The 18,084-nt window shown below is 45.6% G+C and overlaps 1 protein-coding gene and 1 long non-coding RNA gene across 5 annotated transcripts in view; one reads left to right on the top strand and one right to left on the bottom strand.

The window, feature by feature from the left end:
- Positions 1 to 18,084, bottom strand: part of LOC307214513 — a 214,102-nt gene that overhangs the window by 23,740 nt on the left and 172,278 nt on the right. The window lies entirely within an intron of this gene.
- On the top strand, positions 174 to 6,565 carry SPRY2 (sprouty RTK signaling antagonist 2). 4 transcript variants are annotated; one of them, XM_079973018.1, is made up of 2 exons: positions 174 to 816; positions 5,265 to 6,565. In XM_079973018.1, exon 2 carries the CDS (start codon positions 5,316 to 5,318, stop codon positions 6,249 to 6,251), a length of 936 nt encoding a protein of 311 aa, XP_079829144.1. In that variant the 5' UTR covers positions 174 to 816; positions 5,265 to 5,315; the 3' UTR covers positions 6,252 to 6,565. The 4 variants fall into 4 exon arrangements, with proteins under 4 accessions (XP_079829144.1, XP_079829145.1, XP_079829147.1 ...); XM_079973019.1 differs by lacking the exon at positions 174 to 816 and adding an exon at positions 982 to 1,145; XM_079973021.1 differs by lacking the exon at positions 174 to 816 and adding an exon at positions 2,679 to 3,032.

Here is an 18,084-nt window from a genome sequence, read left to right as displayed (position 1 = left end):
CACAGCAGCAGCAACTGCGGCTCTCGAGCCCCGCTGACTTTTTCCCTCCCTCCTCCAAAAAAGAAAAGAAGGGGGAAAGAAGGGGGGGGGGAGACCTTGCTCTCCTCCTCCTCCTGCCCCTCCTCCTCCTCCCAGTTTGCTACCAGCAAAAGCTGCCTTGGAAGAAAAACGCACGCGCTCACGTACAACACACATTTGCCCAGAAGAAGACGGGAAGAGAGCTCGCCAACCACTTAAAAGAAGCAACAAGCCCTTAGCGCGCACCCCCCCCCCCCACACACAAATTTACAAAGCGAAATCAATCCAGATTGCAACCGGTCGGGACGCCCAAGCTGGAAGAACAGAGCGAAAACAATAACTCCTGGTCCGCGGCAACCTTGGGATTTTATTCTGTTTTCTTCTCGTTCTCGCCAGGAGCCACTCACTTTATGTCTCTCGCCTGGGCTCGCCCTCCCCCTGTGTATGATGTATTAAGCGAAAGTGACTTGGGATTGACGAATCGGCCTCTTGTTCATTGAGAAAAAAAAGAGAGAGAGAGAAGCAACAGCGACAAGGAAATCAACGTGTGTGATTGCGAAGGAAAAGGGGGAAGAGAGGAAGAGAGAAACCCTCGCCCCGTCTGGAAAAAGGGACTTTTTAGACACACACACACGCACACATTTGTGGTTTGTTTTCTTTGCTATTTATTATCAGCCGTCCCTGCGGAGAAGACAGAAGGAGGCAGGGGGGGGGGAAAGCAACTTTGCCGTGGATTGTCTGCTTTTTCCTTTCTTTTTTGCTCGTTTCAATGATTCTCGCTCGCAACCTGGACTCGAAGTGAGTTTCTGGGACAGAAGAGCCGCTTCTGTTCTCCCCCTCCTTTTATTTTCGTTTGGCTTCGGGGTTGCGTTTTACTCGTCAACCTCAGGAAGAAGAAAATCCAGGGAGCGGGGTGGAGAGGAGAAGGGGTTGTGAGGAGGGGAGAGAGGAAGAGGAGGGTTAATTGCAAAGCAAGCTTCTGCTTCTATATATATATATATGTGCGTGTACGTTTTAAAGTGACTTGTTTGCAAGGAGACAAATGCAAATTTCAGGCCGATTCCCTTGGTAGAAGTCCTGCGAGGGGTGTTTCTTTTCTCTTGTGCAGGCAAAGAGACTGCAAAATGGTGTGTGTGTGTGTTCGGGGAGCTTGCCTTGGGAAAGTGTGTCTGCGTGTGTTGTTTGGGGGTTGAGATTTTTCGGGTGGGAACAGATCGCGGAGTTCCTTCGCGCTTTGAAGGATTCCTGGCGCGTCCTTGCGCCTCGCGGATGACTCTGCAAGAGAGGAAACCCCTCGCCTCGCGCCATTGGGGGCGAGCGTTGTTTTGAAAGGGCGGAAATCTCCCCCCAGGTTGTTGAAGTGAAGCTATTTCTGCAGAGGAGCTCTGGCGGCAGCGCCTTCCCCTCGGTTTGTGCACGGCACGCCGCGGTGCCCAGCTTCGGAAACGTGCGTCCGAGTTCGGAACAGTTAAGCAGCTCCGTTGCTTGCAAAGAGAGCCTGTCAAAAAGGCTGGGTTGCAGGACAGGGTAAAAACGAAACAAACAAAAACTGGGGTATTTTTTTTTTTCTTTTTCGCAACTCCTTCCTCCCCAACTCCAGTTGCTCTGCAGCTTCTTAGATCCAAGCTCACCTCGTACTTTAGCCGCCCTCTTTTCAAACTTGTGCACTTGGAATGTGCAATTCGGAAGTGAGCGAACGTCTTTAAGTGTAAATTTGTGGGGGGTTTTGCCAGTGGGAGGGATGGGTAGAATCTCCCACTTAACCGGATTGTCTTCTGAAGTGCATTTTTTTCTTTTTTTGACATCTGCTCTACCTTCTTTCTCTTCCCCCTCCCTACCGCCCCGGGCCTTTTTTTGGAGGGGGGGTGGAATATGCAGAAGATTGCTACTTTTGGAAATGGCTGGTCATGTTTCTTTTTTCTTTCTTAAGGCTTAATTTGCCCCACCCCAATGCCTGCTACATAGACTCAGCGCTAAATAGGGGAGGGAGGCATTCATATGGGGGGTGCGAAGACGAAGGGGGTGTTCTAAACACCCCTGAGATAAAGCACCCTAAATATTATTTTTTAAAAAATAAAATGGAAATCTTGTGGGTGCTAAACTATGAGAGACAGCAGCTTTTGCATGGAAGAAAGGGTGTTTGTGCACTATATAAGTTCTTCGTCGTTTATTCAAAAGCCACCCCACCCGCACCCCTGATCTACTTCGCATTTCTCCCTTTGCTAGTGAATGGACTTTGGCTTTTTAAAATCCGTAGGACAGTTGGCACATACGTACAACACCACAAATCCTGGCACAGAGGATTTTAAAATAAGGCTTCAGCAATTGTTGCATTAGTTAGAAAGTAGGGTGTTTCGTGGCTGGGGGGTGTGGGGACTTTGTTTGTTGATAGTGTAGCTGGATCTGTCGACAGGGGAATGCAATAAAATTCCAGAGGCTGTTTGTGATGGGGGGAGGAAGAGTTGAGAGTCCTGCTTTGTCATTCATGAGATGGGGATTTGCTTGAAATTTACGCAAATCGGACAAATGCCCAGCAGGCGCTCCCTTGGGGGCTGACTTCCTGCCAGACCTGACTTCTTGGAAGCTGGAGCTGGTGGGATTTGATGGCATTTGGGTGGGGGAGAGGGAAGGAGGGGAGGGGATTGTGTGAGCAGGTGCCTCGAAGGTGCTCAGGACGGAGCAGATATGTAAGTCACTTTACATAACTGAAGCAGGAAAGAGCCCTTCCCCATCTCCTGCTGGGAGGAGGAAGGAAAGATCCTGCCAGGCTCTCCTGATAAGGCAATCTTATTACAGTACAAGTCTCCGTCTCTCTTCACAATCCTCTCCACCACCACCCCTCCCCGCCCTGCTTGTCTCCTGTTGATCTCCAGGTTGTCTGCCTTCCAGGGAGGTTCCTTTGAACACAGTATCAGGGCAGCCTAGAGGAAAATGAGCAGGTTCCTGGGATCCCACCTGCTAGGCGGATTGTTTTATGTATGAAAGGAAGAAGCCTGTAATATGGAAGGAAGGAGGTGATGCTCCCTGGCTGGCGGGCGGGCGGGCAGGGAGGCAGTGCGGGAGGAAAACGTGAGACAGATCTTTCCCGACCTGTGGATTGTGGACATATTTTCCGCCGGCACTGCTTACTTGGAATTCAGTGGGAATTCCTTCCAGAGAGATAAGACTGCACGGGGTTGCAGTCTTCACCTAAAGTTTGTAGTATCTTGCACAGCCACCTAAATTTAGTAGTACTTTTTTTAAGGGGAAAAAAATCAGTTGCTATGAGGTCATTGCAATAGAGAGGACTATACCTTGATTTTCACCCTGTAATTACTGCAGATTATTGGGTGGTTTTTATGTGCCGGCAAATCCAAGCCAGAATTTTAAGTACTCCTTAGAAGTAAGTCCCACGGAGTTTAATAGTGCTTACTTGCCAGTATATGCAATAGGCTTTCGCTGATCTGATGCATGTTTAGTCAGAAAGGAGCCCTGCGGATTCCAGTTGTGTAAGCAGCCAGTTCTTATATTTCTCTTTAACTTAAGAGTAAGTTTCACACTGAATTCAGTGGAACATATTTCCATGTACACACCAGGTTGTAGTGTCACTGTAATGTGACCAAGAGAATTCTCCTTTTGTTGAACAACTGCTCCTCAGACTTTTTTTTTTTGCAAACTGGATCCTGCCCATTTGTGAGAGAGGGGTATTTAGCCCAGCTGTTTTCTAGCTGGCAGTCCTGTCACTCTCTGTCTATACTTTATCAAGATTCCATAGTAAGTAATGGTGGTTCAGGTAGTGCTGTTCAAGTTGAAGCAACATTGTCATAGGCTGTTCCTGGAACCATGTGGCTTGCAGATTGCACGCAGGATATTTGTGTATTGTAAGCCAAACCACTTTTTTTTTCTGGCAGTGCCCAGGAAGTGGATGGATTATCTCTGGGTGTTATGAATGCACAATGAAAACCCTTACAGTGCTCAGCATTGTAAGCTTCAGGTGCTGGGGCTTAGGAATGCAAAGTTGTAGACAAATATTAAAAGTTCTGCAGAGAGGTACTTTGTATATGCTTTTTGGCCTGCACTTAAGACCAGCCTCGGACACGTTGTTGCTACTTTATGCTTTTCGCAGTGTCGTTGCAGAAAAACACATTTTTCCTTCTTTTTTTGGCAACATGTTTAAGCTCAGTTTCGAAAGAGGACGTATTTGCTAGGCTTGCACAGGATAGAAAAATTACCACTCTGTAATTGGAAAGTTCTGTTTTGCTTATTTGAAGTCTGCTACATATAATGCAGAGGAAGTCCCACCTCTTCTTATGGCTTAAGCCTGCAGTCCTGTATGTATTTATTGAGGAGTGGACCACAGTGAACTTGGGTGCACTGACTTCTGACACACTGTTTTTTGACTGCAAAAGTGTGTTACAATCTGTCATCTGAGAGGATTTGTCAAGAGTTTCAGACACCTAAGGTGTCTAGATCCACAGAGAGAGATTCAGGCAGGGACATGTAAGGACACCTCGCAGGCTTCTCCCTTTTTTAGGTATACACCTAAATATGAAAACTGCAATGTGGTTGCAAACGTATGCAAAGAATGGGTACATTTGTCAGAGTTGCCAGGATTGACTCTTTGGCTCTTTCTGTCAAGTGTACAAACTTGTGCTATATAGTGTGTGAATTTGCCCTATAATGAACGTCAAGAAGTGACTAAGATGCAGGTTTCCTCGGGTTTCCAGAAGTAGAGGTCTTTGCTGATCCTTAATTAAAAAGCAGAACCCTGTAAAATGTAGAAAACAACTACCTTTCTCTTTTTTAAAAATAAATAAGATCCAATTTTAAAACTGGATTTAAAAATGCTCTCTAGAGGTAGGTTGGTAGCATCTCTTCTGCAAAGAAGGTCCATTCTCTTCAAGGGAGGACCATGCTGGAAAACAAAGCCTCTGATCACTTAAAACAGGGGTGCAAATACCTGTGGACTTCCAGGCATTGCTGAACTACAACTCTCATTATCCCGAACCATAGTTGCTGAGGCTGGCAAGAGCTGGAAACCCAACAGTATCTGTTGGGCCACAGGTTCCTTGCCTTTGCCTTGAAATCATAAAAGAGATTGCTTATTTCCACTGAATTGGTTGTCCCCAAGGCTTCTTCCACCATGAAGACTTGGTGCCTTTGCTTCCAGGGACTAGCTGCTGTGAAGTGTGTCATATTGAGGGATTTTGCAAAGACGCTAGGCAACGTAGCAACAAAACCCTAATCCTCTCTTCCTTTGCCTGCAGGATTTCAGATGTGTTCTAAGCTTCCTGGAGTGATCACTCTTCAGGGTACTGATGGAGACGAGAGCTCAGAATGGCAGTGGGTCACAGCCTTTGCTACAGACTCAGCATGACAGCGGGAGGCAGTATGGAGAATCTGACCTAAGAGATGTCCTGGCCCAACAAGTTCACGTCTTGTCCTTGGACCAGATCAAGGCCATCCGAAATACAAACGAATACACTGAACCACCTACGGTGGCTCCGCGACCTGGGGTGAAGCCAGCGCCGCGTCTGCCTCTCCAGCACAAGAGCGAAAGGGCCAATGGATTGACTGATCACCTTAGCAGGGTCCAACATCCCCAAGTCCATGTATCTTCCCGGTTACCACTGTCCCGTTCCATTAGCATGGCCAGCACCGGCTCGCGGGCCAGTACCCGGACCAGTACGAGTAGTAACTCATCGGAACAGAGACTTCTGGGGTCGTCTTTGGGGACAGTTGCAGACGGGATAGTCCGAGTGCAGCCCAAGTCCGAGCTGAAGTCCAGTGAACTCAAGCCCCCTAGCAAGGAAGATCTGCACCTGCATGCCTACAGGTGTGAGGACTGTGGGAAATGCAAGTGCAAGGAGTGTACTTACCCGCGAACTCTTCCCTCCTGTTGGATCTGTGACAAACAGTGTCTTTGCTCGGCCCAGAACGTGGTCGATTATGGGACTTGCGTCTGCTGCGTCAAGGGCCTTTTCTACCACTGCTCCAACGACGACGAAGACAACTGTGCCGATAACCCTTGTTCTTGTAGCCAGTCCCATTGCTGCACTCGGTGGTCCACCATGGGCGTCGTGTCCCTCGTTCTGCCTTGCCTGTGGTGTTACCTGCCGGCCAAGGGTTGCCTTAAGTTGTGCCAGGGCTGCTACGACCAGGTGAACAGGCCAGGTTGCCGCTGTAAGCACTCCAACACTGTTTGCTGCAAAGTGCCCAATGTTCCCCCCAGGAACTTCGAGAAGCTGACATAGCATCGCTCCTTGGGAGTACGGCGAAATAATACGGATTATTCCTTTTTAACATCATATGCAGCCAACTAAACGAGCTATAATTGTGGCACTGTGTCTTAGGAGGATTGGGGGGGTGCCCTGAGGTTTGCAGTGACCTGCTCTTCCTCTGGCATGTCTGCATGGGCCAACTTAATGGATACGTGCTTGTTCTAGTCCACCTAATGGAGAGATGAAGGGAGAGATGCTCCGCAGGACCCGACTATTGCATAAGCTAACGCAACTTGAGACACTCCTAGGCGATCTGTCGTGTTGTACATGTGTGGGTTCCCCCACCCCCCCAAAAAATGAATAGTACATTTGTAAATTAGGAAACTACTTCAACCCGCTCCCGATTATTTTCTGCCAGAGATGTGCTATATTTTTGTATATAGGATATTTTCAACTGTGAAAACACAAGTGTCATAGAAGACATGGCACAGGTCACAAAATATTATACTAATATGTTGTACATTCAAAAGAATGTGAATCAATCAGTATGTTTTAGATTGTATTTTGCCTTAAGGAAGCCCTTCATTTGCAAGACTCTGATTCCCCCCACCCACTTTTTTGGATTTCATGTATATTGTACAGTTACAGTAAAATTCAGTCTTTATTTTCTAATTTTTTTTCAACATATTGTTTAGTGTAAAGAATATTTATTTGAAGTTTTATTATTTTATAAAAAAAGAAATATTTATTTTAAGAGGCATCTTACAAATTTCACCCCTTTTTATGAGGATGCCACAGTTGCTGCAAATAAGGGGTGAAAGATGCATATGTTCCCTATAAAATAGAAAATATATTAACGTTTGAAATTAAACTGGGCTGCTTGTCGTTTTTCCCCCTTCCTCCGGTCCTTTGGAATTGAACCATCTCTTATGAAAGGAAGGCATTTCTGAATGCAAAAATGAATAATGAAACCGTAAAATAAGTTGAGATCTCTTCTGAAGGCTGTTGTTTGATAAGACATGGAATCCTTATATGATTGTAGACGGAAATGCAGAGCTAGTGGAAGTAAATCAGGCATAGACCAACTCAGCCCTCCCATTATCCCTGACCGCTGGTCCTGTTAGCTAGGGATGATGAGAGTTGTAGTCCCAAAACATCTGGAGGGCCAAGTTTCCTTATGCCTGAAGTCATGTATGCTGAAGAGAGAAAGGAGAGTTTGCAGAAAGTGATGACCTGTTTTACAGAAGACCTTGGCTCAGACTTGTTGTTGCCATACTCCTCAGCTGGTAGAGCATGAGACTCTTAGTCTCAGGGCCATGGCTTTGAGCCCCACATGGGGCAAAATATTTCTGAATTGCAGGGGCTTGGACTAGACTATCCTCATGGCCCCTACCAACTTTGATAATCCAGTGTTTGCCAATGACTCAATATCGTGCCCTCTAAAAGTTGCACTACAATTCCCATCAGGCCTTGTTGGCATGGTCAGGCATGATGGGAAATTTAGCCCAGCAAGATCTCAAGGGCAGCCTGTTGGCTGTAGACAGCTCCTATCACAAATGGCAGTTGTCTGCCTTGTTCACCCTCTCCTTAACTTGTTTCCTAATATGACTTTACTGTTCATTTCCTCACCACCTGCCAGTTAACAACCACTTAGGGAATTGCAAGACTTGACATGGGTTTGGTGTCTCTAGGGGACAGAAGTGGGTAGCTCAATGTGTGGCCTTTGTTTCAGCATAAATTTATTAATGCATCATTCTAGCCTGTGTAAGTTGCTCAAAGAATGCCTGGTTAGGGAAAAGTGTGGACCAAAACACCCTCAAAACCCTCAGAACGAAGAAGAGGTAGTCAAAGTCAATCAAAACTCTTAACGCCAAGAGTTTATGAGCAAAATAAATGTGCCATAGGGCATTAGAAATCCGATTGCAGTGAAGCTTACGCCAAGCAATTGTGAAACGAAAATGGCTTGGTTGATTTGTCACTGGTGACTGTTAACCTCCACTAAGGTCAGTTTCCTTCTGCTGCCAAGTTTCCCATCGGAAGTCTAAAAAATTATTTACCTGTCGATTAACTTACCTTTTTCTGTTGTTGTCCTTCAAGTATGAGTGGCGCTTACGTAGTTAAGAGAGAGGGCGTGAGCCAGCCACAAGTGTGTGTGCACTCACTGCAGGAGAAAGGTCATTCTTGAGAAATCACAAAAGACTCGGCAGACAGGAGAAAGAGCTTTGGAGCGGCTCTGAATCCTCTCGAGCCTGAAGCAAAGTTAAATTAACAGCACACGACTGATTCCAGCACAAGGCATACTCCAAATAAACGCCTTGAAATTGATGGGCATGAGTTGCTGAGGTTACTTTCAATGTGTCTGTTCTGAGTAGCACTTGCTTGGCTACCCTAGTGAACTCAACTTTATCCAAGCACTCTGGATAAAGCTATGGATTCCAAATAGGGCTGTCATACGTCCGGGTTTTCCCGGACATATACGGGATTCATCTGTCGGAAATAGTGGAAATGTCCGGGGGAAAATGTCCGGGGAAACCCAGGTGTATGGCAACCCATGCTCAAAAAATTGTTTGTTGAGATTTTGCCAAAAAAAGCTGAACAACTTTGCCTCCCCACCCCCCTGCCCCCCCCCCCAAAGCCCAGCAACTTTTGTGTCCGGATTTTCACTTTTTGAAATATGGCAATCCTAAAATAGTCTAGAATTCTGGTTCTGACAGTAGCCATCATACTCTGAAAGCATCTGATGTGCAAAGAATCCGCTTTTGTTCCAAGAGGGTTTTGTTTTCTACAAGTTAAACACAAGTTATTGAATGTTTCTATCTTTCTTGCTTTTTTCCCACTTGGTCCAATTCAATACCCTTGTGTTACTGACACCTCAAAGGTAATGTTTGCTTTGGAAATTGTTGCTCGTATGTGTTGGTCTCCACTTTTAGCCTTAGCAGGGATATAGCATGGGGGGTGCCAGTCCCACTTGGCTCTGGTGGGGGTGGGATCGCTCTCCCCCCCCCCCCAGTGCGCATGTCTCACCCACCCTGGGTGCCAGCAACTGATGCTATGTCACTGAACGTTAGGACTGGTTTATATGTTCCTTGCATATACTGTAATGTGGTCTGTAGAGAAGCGTGAAAATCAGGTGTGGATCGCATGTCATCTGCACACATGGCTATCTCTTACTGCACAGACAAACTCCCCACAAGGTTTAAACCATCTGTAATGCAATAGGTTTTTGTCTGTTCCTCACACATGGCAATCTACAGGTGCCTTTTATGCTAATTTGTGTGGTGAATACATTTGCCCCCCCCAAAGGAACTTATTCTGACTACCCTTTAATTAGAATAATTTAGTACACAACCTGTGTTGGAAACTCAGATATATAAGCTAGGCGCCAAATGGCTTCTTAGACCAAGGTTGCAGTCAGCAAAACAGAATGTCTAGTTGCCGGGGGGGGGGCAAAATGGCTTTAAAAGTCTTGTTTTTCAAATGAGGGACTGACTGTGATTGATTCTCAGTTAAACCTCTGGCTAGTTCAGATGAGAAGTTTGAGCTAAGTTAACGACTTGGAGAACTTAAAGAAGAAAAGTCCCTTGATCCAGAGACGGTCCATATATCGATTGGCCTATTCCCACCTCTTTTTTCTTAATGGTGACAGGGACCATTCATAAGGTAAGAATATTCACAACTGTGAGCAGGGCAGTGGGGTGGGGTAAGCGAAGACTAACAGCAATTAACCAAAACGTCGTCCATCGCTCCTGCTTAGGCTGTACAGAAGAAGCATTTTTGTTCCCAAAATGCATTCTGATTGTGCAGATAAAATATAACTTATAGAATTCTACAGGGTGGGGTTCAGCAGGGTACAGCAGTTCAAAAGCACGCCAGTGCAAGTAGATAAATAGGTACCACTGTGGCGGAAAGGTAAATGGCGTTTCCGTGTGCTCTGGGTTCCGTCACTGTGTCCCGTGGCATCAGAAGCAGTTTAGTCATGCTGGTCACATGACCCGGAAAGCTGTCTGTGGACAAACGCTGGCTCCCTTGGCCTGAAAGTGCAATGAGCGCCACAACCCCATAGTTGCCTTTGAGTGGACTTAACTGTCCAGGGGTCCTTTACCTTTACCTATACAGTAAGTTGAAGCTCTGAGCCAAGTTGGCACTTTTCAAAAAATACGTTACGAGCCTGAACTCACAATGACAGAGTCCAATAAGGTCAGCTCGTTTTCTCTTTCTGCAAATGTGTCCACAGAGTTCTTCCTGCCTTCTTGATATCGCTGCTTGCCTAAATATTTGTGCAAACTGCAGCGGAGAGAAAGGCTTTATTCAGAGGGCGAAAAGGTGGGACCACAAAGTTGCTGTATGCTTTGGCCCCATGCATGGGCCTGCCCCCAAAGCCAGAGAATTCCAAAATAGAATAAGGAGCAGGGAAGAGGGAGTCAGTGAATGTTCTCTTCTGTAACAAAGGGAAAGGGTTTGCCCCTACGCAGGCGGGCAGCGCAGCTTGGCCCCATGAACCCTCCATGCCTGGCAGCTGCCTGTTGGCATCAGCTGGGCTGGCTTGGTGGATTTTGTTGACCCTGCATGTCCTGCCCCCGGTCCCAGCTGGTGTGTGCTCATGCACGCGCATGCGCCCTGGGGCCCAGTAAAGGATGCTACACCACTGCTTTGATCCTCTATATATGTTGCTGGACGACAACCTCGATAGAACCCGGATGTCTGGGGCAGATTAAAGTTGGAGTCCACGAACATCTGAACGGCCACAGGTTCCCCATCCCTGGTCCACTGCATAACGTATGTAATGTTTCTTTAAAAGGTAAAGGTAAAGGGACCCCTGACCATTAGATCTAGTCGTGACCGACTCTGGGGTTGCGACGCTCATCTCACTTTATTGGCCGAGGGAGCTGGCGTACAGCTTCCGGGTCATGTGGCCAGCATGACTAAGCTGCTTCTGGCGAACCAGAGCAGCGCACGGAAACACCGTTTACCTTCCCGCTGGAGCAGTACCTATTTATCTACTTGCATTTTGATGTGCTTTCAAATTGCTTTACCTTGTTGTTATTTCAAAAAAAGGGTGGGAGGGACTCCCCTGTCTTGCATTAGGTGGGAACTCCCTGCCATAATGTAACATGACCTCAGATACATTTTGGCAGTGCACTGCAAGAAATATTCTGCCAGTGCTTGGACAAGAATTCATGGAACGGCACTGAGGTATTTTCTCCTTCTGCTCGGAGCTCTTTGGGTCCAAGCTTTCGTATTTTTGAAACCCTTGTTTCTGTGTAGTCTCCACATTGCCTTTTGTAGCTTAGCTGTAAGTTAGGTTCCATCTTCTTCTTGATCTGCATCGTGTGGGCTCCCTGAACAGAGCAAGGCTGTTGGCAAAGGAAATGCTGCCGTGTAGAGTGGCACTTTATTACTCCATATTAAAATCTGGGTCAAAAGGAGGGTCAGCCGAATCTGTTCTCTTCATACATTTGAACATAATACCTTAAACCACAAGAGTCCTGGAACCTTGCGGTTGAAACAGTCCCAGGGATATACCAGGGGGGTTGGCCATAAATTATGCAGCATGGTGAATGCAGAGTGTTGAAAAAGTAAAATACTATATGTCGTTTTATTATTTCCCAGCTATTTTCCTAGTTGTCAAAGTTTTGTTGTCATGAAAAGTAACACTTGCAAAGAGTACTTTGTTTGTACAGGCCTTGCCAGAAATAACATTTTATATGAAGCCCTGGTATCAATGACATCGCTCTGATCTCAAGTGCTATTTTAAATTAAGGGTAGATTTTAAAGCAACTTATTTCATTCACAGAATCTGTGTTTTAAATTAGACTGATGTGGAAAGGCAGTTTTAACAGTCACTCCATTCCCCAATGGGTGTGTGTGTGTGAGAGAGAGGGGGGGGGCTGCAGCTTATTTATCTTACTCCTGGTAAGTACTTAAGAATGTAAGAACGTAAGGAGAGTTTGCTGGATTATGCCAATGGCCCATCTAGTCTAGGAATCTGCCTTGTACTAAGTCACATCTCAGATCTGATCCAGGTCAGCTTTGTCTACTGGAGCTGAGGGAATCTGTGATCCTTCACGTGCTGTTGGGCTACAATTCCCATCAGCTCCAGACAAAATAGCCCAAGGTCAGGGATGATGGAATGTGTAGTCCAGGAACATCTGAAGGGGCTCAGGCCCACCTACTTCTAGTCTACACTACATTGACTAGATGTGGCTCTGCAGTAATTCAGACAGTAGCTTTTCGCATCCCAGCCTGCAGATGCCCAGGGATCTGGGTTCGATTCTGGAACTTTTCTCCTTGACTTATGACCTTCCATAACATTGCTTATTAGCAAGTCTGTATCTGCTTTATTGCACTTGTAGTTTTAGAGTGGCACTTTATTGCACCATATAATTATTTCTGCTTTAATGCCTAAAATCCAGCCGAGAATTCATGAAGAAGCATACACAAAAAGTTGTTTCTCTAGAACAATCCTCCTTATCATGTATGGCTGCATTTACAAGAAAGGAATAAACATTCCATGCCTTTCCTAAGAAATCGCTGGCTGCTGAAGCGTTGCAATGAAAGAACTTAAAGCGGATTGGTGAGTTTTTCCTTCAAAAGTATAGGAAGGGCTTCGGATGCCAACTTTATCATTTCCTTCATTTGGTAAAAGAGTATTATTTTCAGTAAAAATAGGACTCCGTTTTTGCATATACACACAGCACTTTTAATTGTCCTCTGAGACATGGAGGGGAGGAAAAAGGAAAAACGGGACATTCTGGGATCAAAAAACAAACAAACAAAAACTGGGATGGCTTCTGTAATTTTGGGACTGTCCCTGGAAAATTGGGGCACTTAGAGTGTATGCAATAGCCAGCACAGCACAAGATTGGATCACTCTGCTTAACAGCTCTTAAGCAGAGGAATCTGATCCCTTCAAAACCCTTAAAAAAACCTCTCAGCCCCACATCCAGAAATTGTTTCAGAGATTGATCTGGGGTGGAGTGGGGGCCTCAGGGTGAATCACCCCAATCTGGAGGTTGCAGGACAGATCAGGGGTTCTTGCAAACCCTAATGCATTGTCATTCCTCGTATTTCTCAGGCACACTATCTTTAAATATACAGGCTCTGTTTGTGGCTATTTTTGGCTCACACACGTTGACAGGCCCATCCTCTGTGACTTTATCTAATCTTTTTGAACCGTCATGCATCCTGGTACCCATCAAAGCATCTTGTGGCCTTTATTTCCGTATGTTGATTACGCCCCGGGTATGAAGACGAAGCCTGGCGCATGCACTCCCTGTTTCTGTAGCTAGTGCAAACAATGAGTCAGTTTTTATCTTCTCCCCCCACAGATCATAAGACAGAACATTTTCCCCATCACTATTTTCAATGGCCGTGTCCTCTTCTGCACAGCTTACAGCTGCATTTATCTGAAAAGCTGAATTGTTGTATCACGCTGTGGGATCGCCCATGTAAACAGTTTCCTCATGTCCTAGTTTCTTTTGGCTCCAATAGCGCCCATGTTGTTTTGAGACTCTCAAAGCTCAGCTAGAGAAGAAGATGCAACTCAGCTAGAGATGCAGAAACTGGTCCTGAACTGGCCCAGGGCGAAGTTCCCCAAGGGCCTCTTCCCCAATATGCCAAACTGAATACATTTTGGGGAAATCCATGATATTTGCAGATGTTCACGCACTCTTGAATTATATCCCTGTGATGTGGGGCCTCACAGATGGACCACAAACATGGATCTTGTGAGCAAAAGTTGGAAATGCAAACACCTTCATTCCATCAATCTCACTTAGATACATTTGGACATATGGACTATGACCATTAATCTATACATTTAAGTGAGGGTTCTTATTGTTAATGTCAGCTGGCAATGTCCCCCCCCCTTTCTTTCTCTTATATTTGCAAAACAAAACAAAATAAATTGAACATCAATGACAAATTGCTTATTACAACTGGTACCTTACTTTTAATTTTTATCCTCCTCTTCCCTCATTGTTCCTTTTCTTTTTGTGTCATAGGTTGTTTGGTTTATTGATATTTTTGGTTTTTAGATTGCAAGCCTGATTTCAACTTTTGAGGAGCGTACTGCTGCAATTTATGCTTCATTGCATTGGTGTCTTTTATTAACTGTGTTGCTTTTATTTACAATACTTTGGGCAATCTGTTCATCATCATCATTTCTTCCCAGGTTTCTAAGATATGTTATTGTTTTCTTGGGAGAAGGTTCTACCAAACATTTTCTTTTGGTAGAAATGATTTTTAACTAAGCTTTGCATAGTGCGGTCACTCCTGTCATGAAATTTTGAAATTAGCACATTAATGTAACCCCCCCACCCGCTGCTCTGCACACACAATTTTCCATTCTGTAAGCGCTGAGGGAATCCCTCGGAAAAAAATATCACATTTCAAATGAATGTGCTCCACTTCTGATTTCAGATATGCTTTAGGCAAATGCATTGTGTTGCCTGATGGTCTGTTGAAGATGACAGGAATTTCCTCTGCTTAACTCTTTCATCACCTCGTGGTGTACAGGATCTAGAAGACAAATCAAATCAAAAGCTTTGTTTTTAAACATCGTAAGCGATACCTCCACCCAAGCCAGGACAATGTGAGTCAATTTAAAGAAAGAGACAAAATGTCTAGGGAGTGAGAAGTACACAAGCCCATATGAGGGGAACCAATATTCTCAAAACATATCAGTTGTTGAGGTTTTATAAATGATCATACAAATGGCAATGCTTCTTAAAGGTAAAGGACCCCTGTCAGTTAAGTCCAGTCGCAGACAACTCTGGGGTTGCGGCGCTCATCTCGCTTTACAGGCCGAGGGAGCCAGTGTTTGTCCACAGACAGTTTTTCTGGGTCATGTGGCCAGCATTACTAAGCCGCTTCTGGCACAACGGAACACCGAAATCAGAGCAGCACACGGAAATACTGTTTACCTTCCCGCCGGAGCAGTACCTATTTATCTACTTGCACTTTTTGGCGCGCTTTCGAACTGCTAGGTTGGCAGGAGCAGGGACTGAACAACGGGAGCTCACCCCGTCATGGGGATTTGAACTGCCGACCTTCTGATTGGCAAGCCCAAGAGGCTCAGTGGTTTAGACCACAGCGCCACCAGAGCCAAAGGGTTGGGGACTATGATGGATTGGATTGGGGGGATGGGCGGGCAGGTGCCAGGGACTGGGCAGAGGAGGAGGAATGGCGGAGACTGCCTCACCATCCTGGCCCTTCCAGGGAGGAAGAAGAGGAAGACAGTATAGAGTTACAACAGTCATTTGCGGTAGGTCACAGCTCAGAGGCAGATGAGGGGAAAAGTTGGGAAATAATGGGAGAGGAGGAGCAGGCAGAGCCAGAGCAGTAGCTGGCTGACATGTTGTCACTAGAAAGCATTCCAGACCCACCAACTCCTAGAACCTGGCGAGCCTTAAAAGTAGGAGAGCAAAGAGCTCAAAGACAGTGGGCACTTAGCAGCACCCGTAGAGGAGATGATGATGAATGAGGAAGTGGGAGATACAGGGAGTGGAGATTCACTCGGGACAATGCCATTGTCCAAGAGGTTGGGTTCTATAGCCTCTCTCTGTAAGTTTCACAGAGTGTCACAGAGCATGCTGTCATCACTACATGTGTATTTGTGTGAACACATTTCCAAGGCACTTCATATTACTGAATGCAATACTAACATCAGCTCTACAATTAAAAAAACCACCAGCAAAAGTTCCATTTGTCAACTCTGATGTTGCAGAAGTGTTTCAGAAACAGAATTCAATGTCTGCATTAGTAACAATAGCTGAAGCCAGGAATGTAAGTTACTTACCTACCCAAGGTATCACATTTTTTTCATATGTCCTTTTTTCAGTTTCATATTTTATTTCAGTGCTATGCAGAAAAAATTATTTCCCCTCCCCTTTTCATTAGATGTTGAAAGGAAAGGGAAATCTGCTATGATTCATATTGTGCTGTTTTAAATCATGATCCTTTGCTCCTGAAGCTTTAATCTGAAAACAGGAAGCAAAAAAGGAAAGTCCTCTTTGCCGCTGCCACATCCTTGACAATACTAAGAAAGATAAAGCCCTCTGAATTGCTGTACTTCTGAGAAACCAAAAAGGTAGGCGTGTTTCTCTTCAGCTACAGTGACTATTCTGAAGAGCAGCTTCTGAAGAGCAGGGAAATCTTAAAGCTTACTTATAGTGATGATTGGGCATTGAGCACCTTTCAAGGGTTCAGTCCTGAATGCTTATTAATAGGGAGAAAGTAATCTTGAAATCTGGGACGCAGGTGGCGCTGTGGGTTAAAGCCTCAGCGCCTAGGGCTTGCCGATCGAAAGGTCGGCGGTTCGAATCCCTGCGGCGGGGTGCGCTCCCGCTGCTCGGTCCCAGCGCCTGCCAACCTAGCAGTTCGAAAGCACCTCCGGGTGCAAGTAGATAAATAGGGACCGCTTACCAGCGGGAAGGTAAACGGCGTTTCCGTGTGCGGCTCTGGCTTTGGCTCTGGCTCTGGCCAGAGCAGCGATGTCACGCTGGCCACGTGACCCGGAAGTGTCTCCGGACAGCGCTGGCCCCTGGCCTCTTAAGTGAGATGGGCGCACAACCCCAGAGTCTGTCAAGACTGGCCCATACGGGCAGGGGTACCTTTACCTTTACCTTTAACCTTGAAATCAGCAGGAGTAACTTCATATGGCAGGGATAAGGAACCTGTGTGACTATGACTTCCATCAGGCCCAGACAGTGGGGTCAATGGTCCAACTGCCAGCGTTTGAAATGGCAGACCAATCATCCAAATGGCCAATGATCACATACCCTCCAATCTTTCTCTCTGATGAAAATAGGGATGTCCTGTTCAGCAACAACAACAACAACAACAACAACAACAACAACAACAACAACAATTTTATTGTTTATGCTCGTGGGGAAAATATGGACATTCCAGGATCAAATCAGAAGCTAGGATTGTTTTCATAATTCCAGGAATGTCCCTCGAAAATAGGGACACTTAGAGGGTATGTAATTACCTTTGGTGTATATCATCTTGAGACAGTTGTTTAGAAGGCAATTAATAAATCAGTGATAATATAATAATACTGTATTTGCATCAGTTGCTCCACCCACTTTCCCCTCAGACACCACCCAATAATGGAATCAGGCGATTGGAAAGTTCCCAGAAGAGAATATGACCCTTTAACTGAAAAAAGATTTCCCACCTATGATGTGTAGGATCACATGTGCAGGTTATATGTTTATCAGGACTAAACTTCTGCATTTCTGAATGCCTTGCAATAATAAAGGACTATGGTATGCAGGTGGCTGATAAGGAATCCATTAGGATTGCAAAGCTTGCAGATACATGCCCTCTTTTGGGAAGAGCTCGGAGATCCCACCTCTCTCATACATGTTTAAATTTTGCCCTGGGAGAAAATATCTGCCCACGCCAAAAGGGGAAGCCAACTTGGCTTCCCGTTCCAAACACATTATAGATATCTGCCAAACATCATTTGCAATTCTTTCTGTCGAAAGGGGAAAGCTACGTGGAAGCAGCGCCCTTGCAATAAACTCGTTCCAAACATTTCCTGATTAATTCCAGATCCTTTCCAATTATGCACTGCTCCCAAATAAGGCTCACGTTGCACGTCTCCGTGGAATTTGCATCATGGCTTGTGTGATAGGGTGTGAGCCTTCGAGCTTTTGGTAAACAGGGCTCTCAATCATTTAAAGGGGAGCAGAGTTTGACACACCAACTGCAGTGCCTACTTCCTATATGCGGGCAAATGTTGGAGACTCTTTATATCAGCTCCTGAGGAAAATCACTACCAGACATGGAGAGAAAACATTATCCTAGGCCAGTGTTTCCCAAACCTGGGTCTCCAGCTGTTTTTGGACTACAATTC

The sequence above is a fragment of the Podarcis cretensis genome, assembly GCF_951804945.1.
Source record: "Podarcis cretensis genome assembly, chromosome: 4".
NCBI lineage: Eukaryota > Metazoa > Chordata > Lepidosauria > Squamata > Lacertidae > Podarcis > Podarcis cretensis.
The sequence above is the reverse complement of the archived record's forward strand: the minus strand, read 5'-3'. Positions and strand labels throughout refer to the sequence as shown.